Source organism: Ahaetulla prasina, chromosome 6 (genome assembly GCF_028640845.1).
Source record: "Ahaetulla prasina isolate Xishuangbanna chromosome 6, ASM2864084v1, whole genome shotgun sequence".
Lineage (NCBI taxonomy): Eukaryota > Metazoa > Chordata > Lepidosauria > Squamata > Colubridae > Ahaetulla > Ahaetulla prasina.
The window spans coordinates 52,143,165-52,167,707 of record NC_080544.1 but is presented as its reverse complement, the minus strand read 5'-3'; the positions used below and the strand labels follow the sequence as shown (position 1 = coordinate 52,167,707).

The following is a 24,543-nucleotide window of genomic DNA, read 5'->3' as shown; positions in this document are numbered from 1 at the left end:
ATTTGCTTCAATTAGTTGCTTTTGCATGTTACAAAAATGATTCATGAACTCTGTTAGCATCACTAGGTTTAAGGTAAATTGTAATTCAACAAATATGGAGTAATTTCATGACAGGTGATTGCATGGGCTTCCCTATAACATAGATTATAGTATTTATTTCTATATTACTATATATAGTAATATAGAAATCTAGAAAAAGGAAATATTTACCAACATCTTTTTTCTAAATCTTTCCTCATCTCCTGTTATATCCTTTGTACATTCTAATCCTGAGAACAATCATATTACATGTTCTGTCTCAAATCCAAAAATACTTTTTGTATTAGTATTAGTATTTCTTCATTTTCCCCCCACAAAAAAGTTGAATTGGGCTGAGAGAACAACCGGCTCAAAGTCATCCAAGTTATATTCTGTAACAAAAGTAGACTAGAATGTGGATTCCTCTGCTGGCAGTCCAGTCTCTTAACCATGACACCACACTTCCCTTCAAATTGTTATGAAATCATGTTGAAATCATCATTTCAAGAGTTTAAAGTATCTCAGATGTATCACATACTTATGATTCTTGGCAAGAAGATTCACAATTTGTGTTATGTTTTGCTACAGTATTTTTACTGTTAGGAAACAAGGAACACACCAGAAAGGACACAACCACAGGGAAGCTAAAATGTGCAACCTTGTTCTGTTCTAATACATGGAAAGGAAAACTTGAATGGGATTCTTTTCAATCTTATTTTGATCAATTTGCTATAAACCGCTCAACAGTAGAATTATTTCAAAGAACAATTAGTTATATAATTTTTCAATTAAATTATTAGTAGATCAATTTATTGCATTTTAGATTTTTTGCTTTCGGATTTCTTTCTTTCATTTCTACTTACTACTTAATCTGCAACGTTATTCTACACCACATTAAACTATTGTAGCATTTTATTGCTAAGATTATACATATGCTCATTCTCACTTTTGAAAAGCTGTAGTGTGAATGGTTAAGAATATTATTGAACTAGGCTGATGGATAAGCATGTCGTTTTATAACCACAGATATACTGTTTATAGTAAATCTGTTCTATAGTATTTTTGTACTATGATATTTTATGGTCACATATTAGGCAGGTAGAAACATTTTGAGACAAAGAAAGTCATTTGACTCATAGCTTTGAGTTCCTCTTTTCTGAAGAAGTATTTAAAGGATATATGGTCCTAGAAAACTGATGCTGGTTTGTAATTTCTAGGCTTGGATATCTTAAATGGTGTAATCCTTATGATTATAAATGTAATGTGCAAAACAAGAAATCTGGCTATTGTTATTCACTGGCAAACATGAACTTTGGATAATACTATTATGGTTATAAATACATAAACAGACAAGGAAAGATTGATGCCAGTTTTGATGTGTTCATTCCTAGTGGCCTCAGGATGGATTACTGGGTCAAGGTCAAATTTCATGAAGACATTTTTAAAAGAAAAACACATGAGCGAAAAAAGCAGATTTTATTAAGGTCTGGCAAAGCAAAAGCTTAGCAGAGCAGGTGCACTGATTTAAACCTTGGCTCAATGTCTTAGAAGCCATCTTTTCAGCTACTGGGTTGGTCTCAGTTTGAAGAAATAAATGAGATGTTGACAGGTTCATTTTTCACTGTGAAATTTTTGTTGTTGGTTTGGGATTTGATGTACTTATTTGTTTTGTTGCTTTGTGCACCAGAGGGATTTCACTTTAATCAGTTTGGGAGTCGGTAAGCAACTTGAAATAAATCTTTCAGTTCCTTCCTACGTGCCCTTTGAGACCCTCTTGCATGTTATCATCCAGTGACAGCCTTGGGAGTTTACAATCATTTGAAGGAGATTTAAAGTCGTGTTTACAGAAACAGATGATGAACTTGGGTTCCAAACTCTTTTAGTTAAAACAGGTCTACCAACAACATGCCGTTGTAAGTAGAAACTCCAGAGAAGCAGATTTTGGTTAAATATTAGACAAACTTCCTAACAGTAAAGAGAACTCAACAGTGGAAACTAATTAGGAACTAACAGGTCTGAAAGCATTTAAAGAGGGAGTAGCAATTGGTTTCATCTGCAATTGCTATACTTTGCATCGTAAAGCTAGCTTCAAGGTTTGAATTAAAGAATTTCCCCAAATATGTTCACCTTTGTAGCAGAATCTACCATGATAAGAGAGATTTACAGTAGGCATAGGGAGATTGCTACTCACAAATGCAGTTGCTACTCACAAATATCTGAGAAACAATACAGCATAAAGACCTTCTGCTTGTGTAAGATCAATATTAGAAATTCCCCTTGTGTTTTGATAAATAATAGCATGGTAGCTCTTGGGTCCTTCTGCTATATCTGGTTGTTCTTTTAAAGAAAATACAATTTTCTATCAATGAGTCTTCACAAGTACACTGCCTTGATGCCATGTTTTTAAGATGTATGTATGTATGTAGGGAGGGAGTGAAAGAGGGAGGGAGGGAGGGAAGGAGGGAAAGGACAGATTCAAGTCACCTTCTCCTGGTAGTTAATTTCACAAGGCAATTTGATTTGTTATTGTCATCTTAATCCCATGTAGCCTCTTTTTATATACTTATTTTTTGCCTAGCAGCATGCTACAAGTAAAACTAACAGCACCCTTATACTTGGCAGTGCACTGAAGCTGTGATTACAGTAATAAAAAACAGAGAAAAAGAGTATTGGGAGAGATACATAATCAGAAAATAAATGGGATTTGCATTCAATGTGGAGAGGCTGATACACTGACAAGATGCAACCATCATCTATTCCCTAGGATTTGGTACTACCAACTAATTCTTATTATTTATGAATATATCATATATATCACCTCATTCTCATTCATATCTGAATTATGTGCTAATATATGTTAATTCTTTCAACTAAAAAGCTTAGAATAGTGGAATTAGGCACCAGAAATTAATGGTAAGATTATACCATTATTAATGGGCGAACCCAATTAGAGGATATAAATTTTTAAACCCTATTATTTTCCATTAAAAACATTAAAACTCTGGCCGATTCTCAATAATGGAGGTGTCTAGGTGAGTGCAAGGTTAAACATATCGACATACAGCGAGTCCTAATTAAAAATAACAAATATGTATTTGGTAAAACAGAGTTGTATTCTCACTCTCTAATCTGCCACATATTTGAAAGGATACATACATGCCAAAAAGTGTTTGTCAGTAGGATGCATGCCTGTTTGTGTACAGAATGGGTAGGAGCCTATAGGAACAAACACAGCGGCAACACATAACAGGAAAAGATGCAGCCCAGCAATCTAACGTTGCCAAAGGTGTGGCTGACACCTGTTGCTTCCAGTTTAGCTAGTACAATCCCATAATCCCTTTCTATCTTTGATGCATTCCTTCATATTCCTTATTTACAGATTTTAACAGATTTTTCAGACAGGAACTTTTCCCCAGATTAAAGTTTATTGAAAGATCCTTATGGGCAATCCATAAGAATTTTTGTAGAGAAAAAAATCGAGTGCTATGGTGATATAATACAGTGAGACTCAAGACAATCTTTATTGTGTTTAATTCTGTTCTTCCATTTTGTTTTGTTTTTTTCCATTTGTAATAATTTACACTAAGTGGATCTGCTTGAGCTCCTTCTTATATCCTTTACAGAAAATATCCTCTTGACTTCAAAGCAGTCTGTTTTTGTTTCGTGTTTGCAAAAGGTAGTATCTGTTTTACCTTATTATGTGATGTGACAAGCTAATGTTTCACATTTCATATCTAGCTAAAATGACAAGTGTTCCAGATGGATATTAACAAGCAAGTAATTTTGGCTGATGAAATTAACAGTGTGTGTTTGTGTCTCTTACCAAAAAGTAAATAGCCTGTGTAATTTTTTTAATGCTGTTAGAAACAAAAAAAAAAGTCTTGCAGAACCTAAATAAGTTAGAAAATTAGTCTCAACTTTTATAGAATAGAATCTACTTCATCTGAGGCATCTAATGAAGTGGGCTACAAATTACAAAAGCTTCTATATGCATTCTTTAACCATTATCCTCCCAAATAACTTCTATAGCACACAACCAGCACAAAGTATGTATGTACTAGTAAAATCACTTCATCTATGTGAAAAATTATCATTGTGTGTGAAGCTTTCTCAAATTGTAGAACAAAATTGGCAATTGGCGATTTCAGAACAATCAGATTCATATGTAATGCTAAATCATGGTTTCTTTCATTATAATGTATTGAATAAAACATAACTGCTTGGTGTAACAAATTCACTGATCACTAATCCACAATAAATACACTACTCCATGGCTTAAAAAATGTTTGTACCTTACCAATAGCGTTTCGTCTCGTAAATCATCGATGGCTAACTTGGTAAATGCCGTTATTCTATCTTGGGTTTAAAAAGTGTCTCAGGTTCTATTCTTAATCACAAATTAAGGGGCTTCCAAACTATAGAGCAATATAACAGTGTGCCTAAAAACACTGTGTCTAAAATTGCTGTAGAGGCAGTATAACTGTTATTATACCACTTACAGTGCTAGTTTTATCTACTATAAAGATTTTCAGAGTTCAATGGAGGGCTATATTTTACATTTGGAGGGGACTATTGAGGCTGTAAAATGAAATGGAAGGCCATATTATGTATAATATGAGGCAAAATTAGGGAAGGGAGTTTGGACGGTTTCTGTTTCTTAACTATGATATGCCTATATTAGAGTTTACATTATAATTCTTATGCATTTCCCACCTCAAAATGACAGAAAACAATGTTAACTCATTTTCAGTCAGACGACACTCCGAGGGCTACAAAAATGGGACTTAAATAGAAATGACTACTTCATTTAGAAGGTTCATAAGGCAGGACAGATAAAGCAGACGTTCAAATACTCTTGCCAGAAAGGCAGAACAGATTTCTGAATTCAGGCAGCGATGCAGACCTTTCTTGAAAATGGATTCTTTGTGGGATAGATCTTATCATTTTCTTTTGGTCTCTTTCATCACAGAGACTCTCAAGTGACCTCAGACAAAACAGGAAGCCAAAGTTCACCAGCTTACTGGAGAAAGAGGTTTGTCAGAGAGCAAGACGTCAGTGTGGTTAAATCAAAGCTCAGGTGTGTGCAGTAATAGTAGTCACTTGGGGCTGGGAAATCCAAAATTTGGAAAACATATCCCAGGAAAAACATCAGAGTTATCTGTCCAGAAGAGTGCATGCTAGGAAAGGCTAACATCCTGGGCAAAACCCTCCAATCCTAGGCCTATTGTTGAGGACTCAAGACTGAGGAAAATGCATACCACCAATAGGGGTGAGAAGGGAATTAAATTGTTTTATCTATCTATCTATCTATCTATCTATCTATCTATCTATCTATCTATCTATCTATCTATCTATCTATCTATCTATCTGCCATTGATAAAATGGAAACATTATTACCATTGTACAACATTAACATTACAAAAATGAATAGCACATTTCATGATACTTCAAACTGGGTCTTATAAATGCCTGCTAATATTGTAATCTTGGTTGGTGCTTTTGTGATGTAAACCTAAAGGCTATTACTTTCCTGTCTGAGTTACTTTGTGGTGTAAATAAGACTAACATGATTTTAGGGCTGCTTAAACTAGAAAAAGTAGGATAAATATATTTAAAATAAATAATCTTGTTTTTTATAACCTGGTACCCTCCAGATATGCTTGGCTTGCTCCTCAGCCACTGGAAAATAAATGGTATATAAATTTGATAAATAAATAAAAATAAAAAAATCCCTCCAAAGATTTCTGGAAGTTGTGATGCTGACACATCTGGAGATTCATTCAACTGGAGAGGACTATTATATAGTGCCTTATATTAAATAACCCTAAATAATATATTGTTATTTAAATCCACTGTAATGTAGTTATCAGAGTTTCAAATATCTTATTATTTTATATATAATTATTACACATGCTTTTTCAGCTCATGCAATCCCCAAAATGTTCTCACACATTTAATCAACCTATCCATTTAAAAAAATACTCAAAAATCAACAGCATCATAAGCCATTCTAAAAACTACAAATTTAAATCAATTTTTCTGAAAAAACAGAAAGGACAAATGAATCATTTCTGTCATGAGATTTTAGAATCTAAGCCAGATTCCTTGAACCTGGTGTCCTCCAGATGTGTGGAAATACTGCCAGCAGTAAAGAACCTGCTCTCAAGTGATAGCCTGCTCATCCAATATCACAACTCATTGCCCCTAGTGCTGGTCTGCGATGCCTCCCTTATGGGGTGGGGCTGTACTCAGCCATAGACTTCAAACGGCACAGAAGCCCCTATAGCTTTTACTCTAGAACGATGTCCTCCCAGAGAGGAACTACAGCCAATTAGATAAAGAAGCACTAGCCATTGTGTCAGGGGTTAAAAATTCCACGAATATGTCTTTGGGCGGATTTTGAAATCGTGACTGACCACAGACCGCTACTAGGGATACTGGCTGGCGATCGCCCAACGCCTGTGGCACTTTCGCCACGCTTGACCCGATGGACTATTTTCTTAGCCGCTTATTCGCATAAGCTGCAGCATCGACCAGGAAAGAAGTGGGCATGCAGACGCGTTAAGCCGATGCCCACTACCAGGGGCGATCAAGACCCCACGCCGGGACGCCCATCCTGCTTATTGACTCTTGACTCTGGCCCAGTCACATCTAAGGAAGTGGCTCGGCATCATACCGACATTATGTTAAGGACTGTACCGGTTGGGTACAAGAGGGTGGCCGCTGCGCCGGGCGAACGGTTCAAAGAATTTGTTAAAAGGGATGAGCTCTCGGCTCAAGGGGTGCCTGTTATGGGGTGATCGTGGTAATCCCGATAAATTAAGGGAAAGGTACTGGACCTCCTCCACGAGGGCCACCCAGGGATCGTAAGGATGAAGGGGCTAGCAAGAAGCTATGTGTGGTGGCCACTCATGGATTCAGAGATTGCTGAGAGGGTAGGGAAATGCCAGGCTTGCCAAGAGTCCAGACCTCTACCACCAACGGCCCCAGTCAGGAATGGGAAAACCCCAAGGGCCCTGGTCAAGAATCCACTTTGATTTTGGTGGCCCTTTCCATGGCGAAACTTTTCTAGTGGTTGTCGACGCATTCTCTAAATGGTTGGAGATCATACTAATGAAATCCACTACGGCCGAGGCAGTAATCGCAGCCCTGCGCCACTTATTCGCAACCCACGGGTTGCCTGACACTCTGGTGTCCGACAACGGGCCGCAATTCACGGCAGCCCAGTTCAAAGAATACTTGGCAGAGGAGGGCATCCGACATGCCCTCTCTGCGCCCTTCCACCCTGCGTCGAATGGCCTTGCAGAGCGTTCCGTCCGGAGCGCTAAGGAGGCATTGTCCAGGCTCAAGCCAGGTGACTGGCAAACAAAGATAGACTTCTTTCTGGCCGTTCAGCACAGAACCCCAAGCACTGCTACAGGCAGAAGCCCAGCCGAACTATTGATGGGACGGAAACTCCGGTGCCCACTTGACCGCTTGAGTCCCCATTACACACCAGAGGGTTACAAGGGGGAAATAGACAAAACAAGGGAATTGGGCATAGGCGACCGAGTGTGGGCCCGCAACTACGGGGACGGCCCGAGTTGGCTCGCGGGACAAATAATAAAAGCAACCGGCCCAAAGTCATACTTGGTCGAATTACAAGACAACCGAGTATGGAGGCGCCACATAGATCAGATAAGGAGACGAATAACTGAACAACTTAAGCCACAAGAAATAAATTATGACCCCTCCTTATTTGAACCCACAGCTGACAATGACCCGGGGGAGGCGCAAGACTTAGCTGAGGTCCCGGAGGTCCAGCGACGCCATCTGGTTCCAGAGGGAAACAACAGGGAAATTACAAAATAATCCAGGCCGGATGGCCAAGAAAAGAATTTGCCAATAATCCAGGGCCCGATGGCTTAGAGAAAGAGCTGGGAGGAGAAAATAGACCCTCCGAACAGCTCAAAACACCACCCAGAACTGAACCGCGCAGGTCTGAAAGAACTAGGAGACGCCCAGGTTATTTGCGTGACTACGTCGAAAAATAACATGTAAATAAAATGCAAATAGAGGCAAAGTGTTTTCTGGGAGGGGAGGAGTGTTATGTATTCTTGTATGTTCCTTTAAATATTTGAGCGGGAAATCAGCATGTTGCTGATTGGACGAAGCCGTCCGTAGAACTGTATAAAAGGAGAGGTTTGTTCCCCAGCCTGTTGCTGGGTTCACCCTATATTAAAGAGCTGTTGTCACTACCCTGGTCTCCAGCCTCGTTACTTCCAGAACTTAACACAAAGTATGTATGTACTAGTAAAATCACTTCATCTATGTGAAAAATTATCATTGTGTGTGAAGCTTTCTCAAATTGTAGAACAAAATTGGCAATTGGCGATTTCAGAACAATCAGATTCATATGTAATGCTAAATCATGGTTTCTTTCATTATAATGTATTGAATAAAACATAACTGCTTGGTGTAACAAATTCACTGATCACTAATCCACAATAAATACACTACTCCATGGCTTAAAAAATGTTTGTACCTTACCAATAGCGTTTCGTCTCGTAAATCATCGATGGCTAACTTGGTAAATGCCGTTATTCTATCTTGGGTTTAAAAAGTGTCTCAGGGTTCTATTCTTAATCACAAATTAAGGGGCTTCCAAACTATAGAGCAATATAACAGTGTGCCTAAAAACACTGTGTCTAAAATTGCTGTAGAGGCAGTATAACTGTTATTATACCACTTACAGTGCTAGTTTTATCTACTATAAAGATTTTCAGAGTTCAATGGAGGGCTATATTTTACATTTGGAGGGGACTATTGAGGCTGTAAAATGGAATGGAAGGCCATATTATGTATAATATGAGGCAAAATTAGGGAAGGGAGTTTGGACGGTTTCTGTTTCTTAACTATGATATGCCTATATTAGAGTTTACATTATAATTCTTATGCATTTCCCACCTCAAAATGACAGAAAACAATGTTAACTCATTTTCAGTCAGACGACACTCGAGGGCTACAAAAATGGGACTTAAATAGAAATGACTACTTCATTTAGAAGGTTCATAAGGCAGGACAGATAAAGCAGACGTTCAAATACTCTTGCCAGAAAGGCAGAACAGATTTCTGAATTCAGGCAGCGATGCAGACCTTTCTTGAAAATGGATTCTTTGTGGGATAGATCTTATCATTTTCTTTTGGTCTCTTTCATCACAGAGACTCTCAAGTGACCTCAGACAAAACAGGAAGCCAAAGTTCACCAGCTTACTGGGGAAAGAGGTTTGTCAGAGAGCAAGACGTCAGTGTGGTTAAATCAAAGCTCAGGTGTGTGCAGTAATAGTAGTCACTTGGGGCTGGGAAATCCAAAATTTGGAAAACATATCCCAGGAAAAACATCAGAGTTCTCTGTCCAGAAGAGTGCATGCTAGGAAAGGCTAACATCCTGGGCAAAACCCTCCAATCCTAGGCCTATTGTTGAGGACTCAAGACTGAGGAAAATGCATACCACCAATAGGGGTGAGAAGGGAATTAAATTGTTTTATCTATCTATCTATCTATCTATCTATCTATCTATCTATCTATCTATCTATCTATCTATCTATCTATCTATCTATCTGCCATTGATAAAATGGAAACATTATTACCATTGTACAACATTAACATTACAAAAATGAATAGCACATTTCATGATACTTCAAACTGGGTCTTATAAATGCCTGCTAATATTGTAATCTTGGTTGGTGCTTTTGTGATGTAAACCTAAAGGCTATTACTTTCCTGTCTGAGTTGCTTTGTGGTGTAAATAAGACTAACATGATTTTAGGGCTGCTTAAACTAGAAAAAGTAGGATAAATATATTTAAAATAAATAATCTTGTTTTTTATAACCTGGTACCCTCCAGATATGCTTGGCTTGCTCCTCAGCCACTGGAAAATCCCTCCAAAGATTTCTGGAAGTTGTGATGCTGACACATCTGGAGATTCATTCAACTGGAGAGGACTATTATATAGTGCCTTATATTAAATAACCCTAAATAATATATTGTTATTTAAATCCACTGTAATGTAGTTATCAGAGTTTCAAATATCTTATTATTTTATATATAATTATTACACATGCTTTTTCAGCTCATGCAATCCCCAAAATGTTCTCACACATTTAATCAACCTATCCATTTAAAAAAATACTCAAAAATCAACAGCATCATAAGCCATTCTAAAAACTACAAATTTAAATCAATTTTTCTGAAAAAACAGAAAGGACAAATGAATCATTTCTGTCATGAGATTTTAGAATCTAAGCCAGATTCCTTGAACCTGGTGTCCTCCAGATGTGTGGAAATACTGCCAGAAGTAACAGCCAGGATGCCTGTGGAGGAAACAGTTGTTCGTCATTCTGGCCTGTGATGCCTATTCCCTTTCCCAAGAAGCATGGGAGGACTGGAATAACCCTCCTCAGAGATTCATCCCCCTTCCTCATCTTGACACCAAGAACTTAAGAGGGATGTGATCTTGAGAAGCTGTTGAAGTGTTGTCTCGGTGTGTGGAGGCCGTACGGGTCTGGATGGGGAGAAACAGGCTCAAGCTCAACCCCTCCAAGACTGAGTGGCTGTGGATGCCGGCATCCCGGTACAGTCAGCTGCAACCGCGGCTGACTGTTGGAGGCGAATCATTGGCCCCAATGGAGAGGGTGCGCAATTTGGGGGTTCTCCTGGATGGACGGTTGTCCTTTGAAGATCATTTGGCGACCGTCTCCAGGAGAGCTTTTTACCAGGTTCGCCTGGTCCGCCAGTTGCGCCCCTTTCTAGACCGGGATGCCTTATGCACGGTCACTCATGCCCTCGTCACTTCTCGCCTGGACTACTGTAACGCTCTCTACATGGGGCTCCCCTTGAGGTGCACCCGGAGACTTCAGTTAGTTCAGAATGCAGCCGCGGGTGATAGAGGGAGCCACTCGTGGCTCCCATATAACACCGATCCTGCGCAGGCTGCACTGGCTACCTGTGGTTTTCGGGTGCACTTCAAGGTGTTGGTTACCACCTTTAAAGCGCCCATGGCATAGGACCGGGATATCTTGGGACCGCCTTCTGTTACCACATGCCTCCCACCGACCGATGCGCTCTCATAGAGGGCCTCCTCAGGTGCCGTCAGCCAGGCAATGCAGGCTGGCGACCCCCAGGGGAGAGCCTTCTCTGTGGGGCACCTACCCTCTGGAATGAGCTTCCCCAGGACTTGACAACTTCCAGACCTCCGGACTTTTCATGAGCTTAAAACATATCTATTCTTTCGAGCAGGACTGGCTTAATAGGGTTTTAAATATGGATTTTATTGGGGTTTATTTTATATTTTGTATTGTATTTTAAATTTAGGCTATTGGAATAAGTTTTTTATAATATTGTTTTTATTGAATGTATTGTCTTTATTTTATCTGCCTGTTCACCGCCCTGAGTCCTCCGGGAGAAGGGCGGTATACAAATTAAATTATTATTATTATTATTATTAGAAGGACTCACATTTTTAGGCACTCAGTTTGAATTACCTGAAGTCATGAATTCCTGGATTCTTTTTTCTTCTACTGAGAAATTGCACATCAGCCAAAAACTGTATTTCCTGCCCACCTCAGATAGAGATACAGTTCAGATTTTCATCCTGACCTTAACAACGATATCTGACTTTCTAGAAGGGGGCCTGGGATAGGATCAGTTATGTTTCTTTTTCCTGATTCTGTATATGTTTCCAAGTAGGAAACATCACCTGCAGAATTTAAGGGTTTGAAGTATTGTGAAACTGAATTTAAAAAAAAACTAGAACAGCAAAGAATCCAATGATCTGATTCAGAATAAAATATGCTAGACTCTTTACATGGCCTTAAACATGTCTATTTTTTCCTGTATATTTCCTGTATATTTACTTTCAAAATAGCTGGGTCCACAAAGTTGGCATGATACAGCTCATGATACAGTAACTACAAATGCTATCTACTTTACTTTTTTAAAATAAAGAAGGCAAGCATCAGTGGTGGGTTTCAATTTTTTTTACTACTGGTTCTGTGGGTGTGGCTTGGTAGGCGTGGCATGGTTTGGTGGGCGTGGCTTGGTGGACGTGGCAGGGGAAAGACACTGTAAAATCTCCATTCCTACCTCACTCCTGGGGAAGGATACTGTAAAATCTCCATTCCCTCCCCAATCCAGAGGAAGGTTACTGCAAAATCTCCATTTCTTCCCTATCAGCTGGGACTTGGGAGGCAGAGAATAGATGGAGGAGGGGCCAGTTAGAATTTTTACTACTGGTTCTCCGAGCTACTCAAAATTTCCGCTTCCGGTTCTCCAGAACTGGTCAGAACCTGCTGAAACCCACCTCTGGCAAGCATGGTACCCAGTCCAGCTTGGCTTGTTAGCAGACAAAGGATTAGAGATCCCTTGCCTTGCATTAGGATTCTAAGAAATAAGACAGATGGAGAAATAATTTTCTTATTATGTGCAGTGTTTCAATCTTTGTAATTAAAAGCATCCATTCAGATATTATTTACCCCAGGAGAAAAATTGCCACCAATGCTAATGTTAGCTGTTATCCTGGAATAAAAAGGAATCTAGAAGAGGGAGCAGTATTATTATTGAGGCCACAGTGTGGAAAGAATAATTCAAACAAATATTTTTTGGTATCATGATCTCTGTTTTGATATTTCTCTTTCTTGCGACTTCTTTTAAAGAAATAAGCCATGGGAACTATAGTCACACATTTCATTTACTTTGGCTCCCAGCCATCTGTATTCACTTGGAAAGGGGGAAGTTATAAGAGCAGGATACTGGGAATTCTGGATGGCAGTGAAATTAAGGAGGCATCTATATAGAACAATTAATTCATTATTAACATATTAGTCTGGTGTACATTCACTTTCCATTCACATGTAATTCTATTATTCTGAGGGTGTTCTAACCGAGACTGATGAAAAAGATAATTTATTGTGACATTTTTCTCTTTTGCCAATGATTAGAGTTATACATTGGATATAGCCATAAAGTGGTTTATTAAATAATGCACAGCTGACAGTATTTTTGCAAAATAGCAAATTATAAATCAAGGTCTGGATTTCTACATATTGAACCAAGATCAAATAAAACACATTTTTCTATTAACAGATCTGTGAATATGGTTGTTGTCTAGGCTTGAAAATACAAGATTCTGACTACAATTGGGGTTTTTTAAATTTGTCATCTCTCTCTCTCCCTCCCTCCCTCCCTCTCTCCCCACCCCTTCTCTCTCCAGTAACTTCTGAATGTACACTGACACTGACACATATACTTTTTACATTATTTTGTGGGCTTCCTTGAGGACACTTGGTCTTTTAAACAATTAAAAGAGTAGCATGTGAAATGGGCAAGAAATTAAGCCCATGGCATTGGTAAACTTTTCAATAGACCATTGTATCACTGGGATATTACTGTCTTTCTAGGAGCCTAGTTGCGTGCAAACAAAGAGGAAGTGAGATGCAGATGCGGTTATTCCGATTCATGCACCAGACAGAATACTGCTTAACAGGCTTAAATTGGCTATACCCTCTTTCTCCCACTCCAATGTTATATATTGTGCTATTAACTCATAATGCAATCTTTACATTTACTCTCTTGCTTATTGTATCATGTATAAAATTATCTTCAGGTTATGTCTTTTTTATTCATTTGGGAAATTGTGCTATCATAATAAGCCACATGAGGTGGTCAGAAGACTAAGAAAAGAAAATACGATCTTTCTCACCACACCGTGTCTTCTGCAAAACTTTCTAGGGAACAACTTGGAACCTAATTCTATGGAAGATAAGGAGATGAATGGCTATCAATCAGTTAGAGCAGTGGCCTAGGACTAGGGAGATTCAGGTTCAAGTCCATTCTTAAATTACTTAAAGACAACTAGTAATTTGGGAGCCAATTACTATTTCTTAGCCCTGCCTGCTTTGCAAGAACCTGTTGTCAAAGATCAGAATCAAAAGAAATCACCATTAAAAATGCTTTGACCTTAGGAGGAAGGGCCACACCTAAGAAATAAATAAGGAATAGCGATCTACATTCCTTCTATCCTATGTGTGGACTTCCTGTACAGCAGCTGTTGGCTTCTGTGCATGGAATGGAGAAAGCCATTGTCCTTTCAATTGCCTCAGGCAGTGAAATGTTTGGGAAATGTTTGGGACAGCCAGTTTCAAATCTAAAACTAAAACTGCTGGCAAAAATAAGGGCAGAGGAAGTGGAGGAAAATTCCTTTCATCTCCAACACACCTGCTAGACATCAGTTTGGAGAAGATGAAAAAGTAAACAGAGCGTTGTTCCTGAATGGAAAACCCCCAAAAATTCACCGTTCGACTATCGTTGATTAGTAAAGCAAGAAACAACCCAACACACAGCACAAGTTTTGGAGCTCTTCAGAACTCTTGGGACTGCTTTTCCTATCGCCTCATTCCACGAACTGATCTGGAAGGTGAAAGTTTATGTTTGGTACTTCAGCCCAGAAAAAAAATAGCGGAATGTGGAAAAGATGATCCGGGACATTATTGAAAATGAGTCGCCTCTCCAGCCCCGCAAACATACTACCACCCAACTCACCGCTCTACTGGCTGGAAAAGACGACAAGATTCTTTTTCCTGAGAGTCACGCGCGGGTTAGGAAGAGGCAACAGCAACTTTGAACGCCCGCTGCCCTCCCCCACTCTCGATACCCATCCTCTCCCACGCCACCCCTCCTTCTCCCCCACGTTCTCACTATTTTCTTACGGAGCGGCTGCTCCGCTGGCCAGAGACGGCAGGAAAAGCCGCGGCGTGTTGCGGCTCGTCTAGTTTCAGCAACGAGAGGGTGCAAAAAGCTGATTAATCCACCCTGCCTAGACAGGAAGAGAGATCCTGCGGGAGCAGAAGATGCCCCAAGGACACCCAAGAGGCCGCTCCACGCCCGTGCCCGAGAGCCGCCCCACCTACGGGACCGTCCTCCGTGGGAAGCCCGACGGCAGGCAGACCCTGTCCGCGCCCCTTCTGAAAAGGCTTCCCTCTGAACTCCCTAACCCGCCGCTCAGTCTCGGACGGGAGGGCGGAGGAGGGGGAGACACCGCTCGAAGGGCTCCCCGGGAACTCGGCGGGGTCGTAAGCTCCTTGAGAGCGGCAGCGGCAGCGGCAACTCCTCTCTGAGAAGGACGTCCCGCCGCTCTGCCCCCTCGGTCACCAGTCGAGTCCCCCTCCGGAGGTAACGAGGTGGCTGCTACTCCGGCCGCCCATTGGTTGCTGAGCGCCTGACGCGCGGGCCGCGGGGAGGTGTCCTGGACGCCGGAGCCCTCCGGAGGAGCGCTCGCAAACATGCTGCAGCCTCGAAGCAAGTCGGTCGCCGTTCCGACGGCGCTGGCGTGGAGAGGGATCCGCTTCACCTTCATGCCTCCAGCCTGGATGCCCTAAGCTGACCCCTTTGCCTCGCTGCACAGCCATGGGAGAGGGATGGCTCTTCTTAGAGGATCGCCCTCCCAACCGAACGAACTTGACTGCTCAGGCTGGCCTGAGAGCTCTCAACTTCTCCACTGACTTGGATCTACCTGGCAGCTGGAAAACGGAAGAGTTGTCCCAGCAGTGGGTGGTGGGCATGAGTCTTCTGATGTCTTTGATGGTGACCTTCATTGTGGTGGGCAACGGTCTGGTGATAGCGGCCATTGGGAGAACGCAACGGCTGCAAACCCTCACCAACGTCTTCATCACCTCTCTGGCTTGTGCTGACTTGGTGATGGGCTCCGTGGTGGTGTCCTTTGGTGCCACCCTAGTAGTGCGAGGCTCTTGGCTCTGGGGCTCCTTCCTATGTGAATGCTGGATTTCGGTGGATGTCTTGTGTGTGACAGCAAGCATAGAGACCCTGTGCGTCATTGCAATTGACCGTTATTTGGCCATTACTTCGCCCTTCCGCTACCAGAGCCTCATGACGAAGAGACGTGCCAAGATCATCGTCTGTGTTGTCTGGGCCATTTCGGCCTTGGTGTCCTTCTTGCCCATCATGATGCATTGGTGGAGAGATAAAGGCCCTGAGGCTCAGCACTGCTACGATAATCCCAGCTGCTGTGACTTTGTCACCAACAGGGCATATGCTATTGCATCCTCTGTCATCTCTTTCTACATCCCTCTTTTTGTTATGATTTTTGTCTACATTAGAGTCTACAGAGAAGCCAAGGAGCAGATGAAGAAGATTGATAGGTGTGAGGGCAGGTTCTACAATAATCATCAGCAGCACCAGCATCCAGTCCACCAGCACCTGCCTATCTTGGGTAATGGCCAAACTAATAGAAGAAAAACATCCCGGATTCTAGCTATAAGGGAACAAAAAGCTCTTAAAACTTTGGGCATCATCATGGGGGTTTTTACTCTCTGTTGGCTACCGTTTTTCCTGGTCAATATAGTCAAAGTCTTTAACAGAGGTCTTGTACCGGACCAGCTCTTTGTATTCTTCAACTGGTTGGGTTACGCCAACTCTGCCTTCAATCCCATCATTTACTGCAGGAGCCCTGATTTTCGTAAGGCCTTCAAAAGGATGTTGTGCTGTCCTAGAAAAGCAGACAGGAGGTTGCATGCTAGCACTGGAGAGCTCTCTCATTACCCTGGAGGTTTCATCAGTACCCTGGGAAATACAGCTCCGTGCACTCTTGGAGGGACGTGGTCTGATTACAATGGTGGTATGCAGGATGGAAGTGACTCCAGTTTGGAGGAAGGGAACAGTAAAATCTCCTATTCAGAGTCTAAGGTATAAAGGGCATGTGGTGAGTGGGATAAAAGAAATGGGAGAGTATGTTGCATATTACAAATGCAACATACGGAAAATGTTGAAAGGGAACCAAAACAATAAATAGGAGGGAGGGAACCCTTAAAGGAATACATCAGGAGACTGGCTAATATTCAAAACTCCAGCCTGACTTTTCTCAGTTGGAAGAAGATATTATTTACCTGAAGTACAAAGCAGGTGGACTTGTATACAGCATACCTCTTATCCAAATGGAAGGAAACAAAAGAGACTGACTGAAAAAAGGGAAACTATTCATTTTCCTAGTTATTTGGATTATTATTTTTGAATTGTATGCTGCACAGGTGGCGGTGGGGAGGTTAGGTAACTAGGGAGTGGTGTCCCAGGAAAGGAACAAAAGCAAGTTGCAAGGAATTTGTATAACAAACGTTTCAGGAAAAGTTGAATTTGTAGCAAGGGTTCAGCCAAACATTAATGGAAAAGCAAGGCAGGCTCGCCTGATACTGAAGGAAATAGGAAGAAGCCCTTGGCTGACAGTTTAATTTTAGAGCTAGAGATAACGCCCTTAGTTGTTTTTACTATTATCGGGTCTGTCAGTAGCACAAGTAGCCTTTTTTTTTGTTTTTTGTTTTGCTTTTAATTTATTCAGTCCTTGAAAGAAAAAGAAGTGCTGGCCACCTGTTTATCTTTCCTGAGATCAGTGTGAATTTCAGGCAGGAAACAACTTTAGAAACCATATTTAAAATCTCTTTGGAATAAGCCATTGAAACATTTTCTAATGAGTTTTGTTACACAGTCTGATCATCCAATGCATGTTTAGTTGGAAGCAAGTTTGAAGAAACTTGTTCCTGTATACAGCTAAGTGCTCATTAGCTTGTAGCCTTGAAAACCTACATGCTCCTTAATATCCAAGAAGATCCATCAGAAGTACTGCAAATGCAGAGTATTTTGTTTTGATCCAATTTCTCTTGGGTTTGGTCCTTTCGCCCAGTGATGTCAGGGGTGGGGAATATCGCTTTTCTTATCATATGAGACATCAGCAGTAAGGCTATAAAACATCTACCTCAAGCTGTGCATATTGTACAGGGAAAATGTGTTTATATTAAACAGCTTATTTATGTATTGCTAGTTAAGGGTTTTTTTAAAAAATAAAAATAGAGTTGGAAGTATCTTAATAGACAAATTGTTCACATTGAAAAATAGAAGAGAAAATTTGGCTACAAGCACCAGAAATATGACTGCACATTTGAAAAGAATGAGATTTTTTTTTCCTTTTTGCACAGTATTAACAAAGTTCTCTCTGTAAGTCTTTGTCTCTCTCTCTCTCTCTGTCTCTCTGTCTGTCTCTCTCTCTCTCTCTCTCACACACACACACAAACACACACATTCTTATAGACAAACCCACTGGAAAACAAAGTAGATTCCAACTTGCTTTCTACTGCTGGCTGATGGTTATTTTTTAAACAATATTATGTGATTAAATGGAGGTACTGTAAGTATGTTCACATCCAAGAGTTTCTATTAGTAACTTCTCTAACTCCCAGAAAATCATGTGAACCTTTTGTGAATTTAGTGCTTCATTGTCTTTCTCCATTTTTACTTCTGTGCATTTGTGTGTCTGTGTGTCTGTGTATGAAAGGGACTGTATGCACATGCATTTTATATTGTATTTATATTCTTTGGGTGCCGTTTACTACTGTATGTCATTGGTCTACGTGCAATAAAAACACTGCAGCACAAGCAAGTGTATTTACAATGTGTCTTTAAAAGTGCAGGAATTATATTCATTTTTGATTAAAAACAGTGACTGTTTTTCTGGAAATATAGATCAAGTTACCAATAGAGTTGAACTTAATGGCTTTTCCTGACATAATTGTCTTTTAAAAAAATAAGCTTGCTGTACCAAATAAGGCAGCATTCCTGTTACACTGAAGACTGTTGACTTCTCCTGAAATTCCAGGGCTAAAAGCAAATCATTTCCAGCTTGCCTATAATTACATTGACTACTTTTTTTTGATAGGTTCCTTTTATCAATTTAATTTAATCTGATAATAAGAAAAACTGAATGAAATGGCTGGAGAAGGTGCATAAACAGTGTAGATTTCATTTGAGAACTATTAACTGCACAAGCCATACATTGTTTGTGTACAATAAAACATACAGATGTCTAGTGATATACTTGAGCTACATGATTATCCATAATAAGATTTTAAATCAGTCCAGAATAAGGACTTTTCTGCTTTACTGCAGTGCTTCTTTTGAAAATTTGCAGTACAATAAAACAGAAATCCCCATTAAAATAGAAATCAGTTGAGAAAGACAAACTCTAATTATAGTGAAGTTTCTTAATTTATTGCCACTTGTTTGTCTATTTTTAAATAGAAGCGGGTGATAATTTTAGATTGCTTTTTAACCTTAAATCTCATGATACTAAGAAACTGTTCCCTCAAAAATGCGTCCATTGCCATCAGAATTTCAAGTTCACTAGTGAGTGAATACCAGCATTGTGGTCACTGTGTTTAATGAACATTTTGAATAGACTAGTTTGATTAACTTGCAATTTCAGATACTTATTCATTGATACGGTTCCTGACAGGACTTTTCCACTTTCATTAATAGTAAAGCATCAGAAACTCAAATGAAATTGTATGCTATTAGAAAGCATTGCCACCTAAATGGTCTAATGACTATTAACTATGAAGAGAAAATATTTCCAGAGAAAAGAAATAGAAGCCTATCATCAGCTGATTGTTGCCTTGAATTCATGATCTGTTGAGATCTAGACAATGTTGAATACGTTTCTTTAAAACTATACAGCACACCAGTCAGGATAAAAGAATTGCTTGTACTTTTTAACTATGATTGGGTTCAACTTTGAAAGACAGGTAAAAAAAAATGTTGGATCAATAGTGCAATTTATTTTAAAAAAGCAGAATGCTGCCTACTGCATTAGCCTTCCCCAGGCTGCTACTCTCTAATAGCATTGAGATAAGAATTCCCAATCAGCAGAGCCAATCAGAATTCTGCCTGAAAATTCTAGAATTTGTCATGACAGCATGCTGGAAAGTCATTGGTGTGGAGAAGGCTGATTTAAAAGATTTCCACACAGTGCTTTTGAGAATATTGTAGACACAACGCTATGAGTTGAGAGTATGATGACTAGAGATGTCATTGGTGCTGTCTACTTCTTATAATAGATGGCCCTTGGTTCCTATTTTTTTGTTGGTTCCATTTTGGTCTTGATTTTCCTCTGGATAGCTTTAAGTATTCTTATGTCTTCCATTATATTAGGAACACATTATGGTATGTATTAAGTTGCGTAGCTTGAGCTTTGTATCATGCTTCTTGGCATGGGTTAATATGCTGCTTTCAGTTTCATTCAATACTGAAATGAAAATATAGTGGGGGGAAGGAAACTGATAGAACTGAAGTGATTTTTATTGATAATAATGGACTGTGAAAGAAAGAGAAGATTATTGTCAAAATATTCAAAAATTCCTTTTTTTTTCCTGACTGAAGGATGGTCCATCGGCTCCATGTGCTAACTATATCAGGTTTTGAAGGAAGCAGTCTACAGGATATGGTGTTCATCAGTTGCCTTAGACTATTTTAAATCTACTAAATAATCTGGGCCTCACTCAGCAGTGGCTGAGTACCACCACAATGCCATGGATAGAGCTTAACACGTATCAAAGTTTGACCCTGGAATTTGTCTTCAGTGCCAGGTTGGAGTCACTTGTGTTGACTACAAAGTTTTGGGATGCTATGATATTCACACAACACTTACAGGCAAATACACAGAGTTGGTCCAGAGAAATAGATTTTGGTAACTATGGAGACTGCACTGGCAAAATGCCAATGAAGCTTGTTTTTTGCTGATATATAGAATGTGATTAATGATAATAAAAGCTTTTCCAGTTATTTCATGTACTTTGATAAGAAGCAATACAAATATGCATACTTTTGATACATCTATTGAAACTTATGTCCACAGATTTACTATAGATGACATGTCCAAAAAGAAAGTCTTTGCACACTGAGGAACCTTCCATCCTTTTCAAGTATACAGGCACATTGGCTGAAGTAGACAGTTCAACTTTTGAAAGCCAAATAATTAGTGTTGATAGAATTGTTGTGAGGGGTAAAATTCAATGAAATCAAAAATATTCTTTTTATATTGCTGGCTGGGCATTTTAGTTATGTTGAAGCTTGAGTTTGGAGCTGTTGATACATAGGGCCTATAGTTCCACAAGGTGTGGTTTGGAGACCAATTTTTCTACCCAACTGAGTCTTTCATCTTAAATTGCTACAAGCTTTCAGAACTGAGAGAATTATTTTGGGATGAAACCAGATGTAGAAAACCAAAAGGCCACTGTGCATGAGTGGAACAATCTCTCTCTTCATTTAGACTTGGATGGTTGTAATGCCATTTCCATTGCAGAAAGTTCTGAAAAGTTTATAATATAGGTAAGGAAATGTTGTAGGTAAGGAAATATTGTTTATAGATAATATTTCAGTATCTGTAGTATAGAAAAAGAAAAATTAATTAATAATCAGATACCATCCTTACCAAAATAAAGCTTTTTCTACAGTTATGTGGGTTCTGTGCTTGTTTACATGTGATGCTTTTTTGCACTGTATTAATACCATTTTTAACAGCAAATTCAGATGTCCAGGAAGGGAGTATGACACAAATCTGTAACACAATCACCGAACGCACATGAAGAAATGCATTTTGTTGGAAGGCGCATCAGAAATTTATTGCTTTCTGAATAGAAACAGGGGAAGTTGCTTATCCCAGGGGTGTACCTACCGACTCTCCATTGTCTTACACCTGATGATGTCTGGAGTTCAATAAGGACTTTTCAACCAAGCTATCATTCTGTTCTCGTGTGCATTTTGTGGTTAGGCTTTTCCCTTGATGTGAGAGTTTTTCACATACAGGTGATATGGAAATATTTCCAGACAGACTTGTATACCACTTCACAGTGCTTTTACAGCCGTCTGTAAACTCAGCAGTTTATAGAGTCAGCATATTGCTCCAACAATCTGGGTCCATGTTTGCATTGACTTAAGTATAGCTTGGTGTTTAGCTATATGCTTCAAGTCTACAGAAATGCTGAACACCAAGTGGCCTGAACTAGATATCTTTCATTTTGCCCTGATGTCCTACATATCTATTGTGTAATATTTTCTTCTTCACAGCTCTGTAGAGATTGACCTCACCCCATTCCTAAGAGGACTATAAGGGGCGTGCATAAGAGCACAAAAGTGCCTACCGTTCCTGTCCTATTGTTTCCTTTCATTATATCAAATTAATATAGTTATTGCATACTTTTGCTCATATATATGCTTATATGATATGTAGATATTTTATGTTGATGCTTCTGTATATTATTGTGACAAAATAAAATTAAAAAAAGATGAAGCTTAATCAGAAAAGTCACCATTCAAGGCAGCTGTTAAACTCTTTTCAGCATCATTTAATGTTACATGCTTTCCTTCCCCTTCCCTTTGCTTAGATACTTACATGGAATTTGTTTATCATCAATTTGAGAAGAAGGAAGTATAAAAGCACCAGAAATTAATTTCCATGCAAAGCCATATCACAGTCTCCATTATGGAGTCTATAAAAGGATGGGCTTGCATTTGTCTAAGGATGCCTAATATGAACAACATTGGGTGAAGGTAGGTCACTTGTCATTTAAGTAAAATATGTGCTTTGCTGTGATGGAAAATTATTTAAATCAGCATTGGGGAATTTGAGGCTCTGCAGTCATTGTTGAACTATAATTCCCACCAATCTCATGCAGCATGCTGGGAATTTGTAAGTCAGGGATACCTACAAGGCCATTAAATGCCCCATCCCTGGTGCTACTTTTGACTAATTCCCCAGTACTAAATCTAAATTCTTGAAAGTTTACATTTACTTTATTAAGTTTCCAAATGACTCATGAATATTAAGATTATTAGTCTATTAAGGAGAATTTAGTCCGTTAAATATACGAGTTCCAGTGGATTAATTGATTAATGATGCAATCCAATAAATGTAACATAGGAATGGAATATAGTATGGCATGGAAAGTCTTTACTTTGAACTTGAAGGCTTTTTTATGTACTTATGTCATGTTGGAGTAAATTTCATTGAATACATTCCAGGCTGTAGGGCTTTTTTTTTAACATAGAATTCAAGTTCCCTTCTTAATAAAGTCATTTTAATTCATCAAATACACGGCTTGGCTCTGGGAAATACAATTCTGGTGTTCCAACTATTAACAGAAAATTTCACCCATGGAGAAAGTATATGATGGCAAGAAATAATTATGTTTTGTTTTTTGATTTTTTGGAATCTCTGATTTTGTTGAATATAAATTTGTGCACAATTTAAAAATTTGAAATAAATACAAAATTTGGGAAAGTGTGATTATGAATAGGCACTTACCAATCTGATTCACCTATATTCTGGAATTGGTTTGTGCATGTAAACATTGTCACACTTAATTTTTCATCCATCATAACTCACAATATCTATCTGCATGAATAGCTTCCCAGTCAGCTAATGATATAACTTGGATCCAAACTAATAGTGAATTAATCAGATTTATATAATCTATTGTGTAAAAACCATTTGTTACAAACCAAAGAGTAATGCAGAGATTAATAAATACCATGTTTGATATAGAGTGTACACTATTCCTGGAAAAAATAAATTAATCTTCTGCAGTGGCTATTACATTGGGTGACCTAAAATTCAGTTGTTGACTTGGCTATGAGGTTCACTGCTTTAACTCAAGCTATGCGTTAACCAGCAATCTTTTCCTACCTTACTAGGTTGATCTTGCTGTGAAAGAAAAATATGTGGAAGGCATCTATGGAACATAAGTTATTTGAAAATAAATTTATAAGGAATCCTCATATCCTTAACCACTGAACACTGTTCAAGGAAGGGTACATAACTCAAATGCAAGTGAGATAATTGGAGAGTATGCACATTCTTGCAGGACTATCTGGTTGGAGTTTTGACTGATATTCTAACAAACATGCATCATTTCCTTCCTGTTGCTAATTCATCATGATGACCTAATTTATATACGAAGATGAGCCTAGTTTAGCTATGAGTTTGTTGAACACTTTTTGATAAACTCTGCCCTGGCTTTTGAATAAGAAAAAAAATAATGCCCTAATGTAGTGACATTCTTTGAGTTTATTTTAAACTTAAATGTTTTGTTTATAACCTACTCAAAGATTCAGAATGGCCATTAATGAATTTAAACTGTGAATCTGTATCTTTTAAAATGCTTATCTGCAAAATGCAGCCCACTAGCTGTTCTTAAGATGAATTCACAGCACAATCCTATGGAGGTTTTGTGAGTTTGTTCCCAGGTAAGTGCAGACAGTCTTGCATCTTTAATCCTGTTATCATCTGTGAGGTAACATTTGCAAAAGTCCAGTTAGGGTTTATGCTTTTAATTACAGAGGCTTAATAAACTTAATACCCTGTATTACATATACAGCTAAGGCTGATTTTCTTTGCCTAGTATTAGTTTCAAAGCAGTGTTAACTAAATACAATTAAATGTATGGATTCTATCACACATTTGTCTCCATGTGTACAGGAAATATGGAAAGATTATTGGCAAACACTTTATTCTGGATTATTATTTCAGTACAGCGTGTTCTTAAAAAATGAAAAAGCATGCCCAAGAAAGAGTTGCAGGACAGCTGGAATAGTGTGAGGCAGAGAATCCAAACATCCATGATAGATCTCTCTTTGAAGCAAACCAGACATAA

At 39.1% G+C, this 24,543-nt stretch overlaps 1 protein-coding gene across 2 annotated transcripts; it reads left to right on the top strand.

Annotated features, from left to right (window-relative positions):
- Positions 1-13,280: 13,280 nt before the first annotated feature.
- ADRB1 (adrenoceptor beta 1) lies at positions 13,281-24,246 on the top strand. Of its 2 annotated transcripts, XR_009155788.1 has the most exons (3): positions 13,281-16,756; positions 22,276-22,441; positions 23,585-24,235. XR_009155788.1 is itself a non-coding variant. In XM_058188792.1 (2 exons), the coding sequence occupies exons 1-2, from the start codon at positions 15,461-15,463 to the stop codon at positions 22,339-22,341; spliced, it is 1,362 nt and encodes a 453-aa protein (XP_058044775.1). In that variant the 5' UTR covers positions 13,281-15,460; the 3' UTR covers positions 22,342-24,246. The 2 variants fall into 2 exon arrangements, 1 of the variants encoding a protein (XP_058044775.1); XM_058188792.1 differs by having other exon boundaries at positions 22,276-24,246.
- Positions 24,247-24,543: the final 297 nt, after the last annotated feature.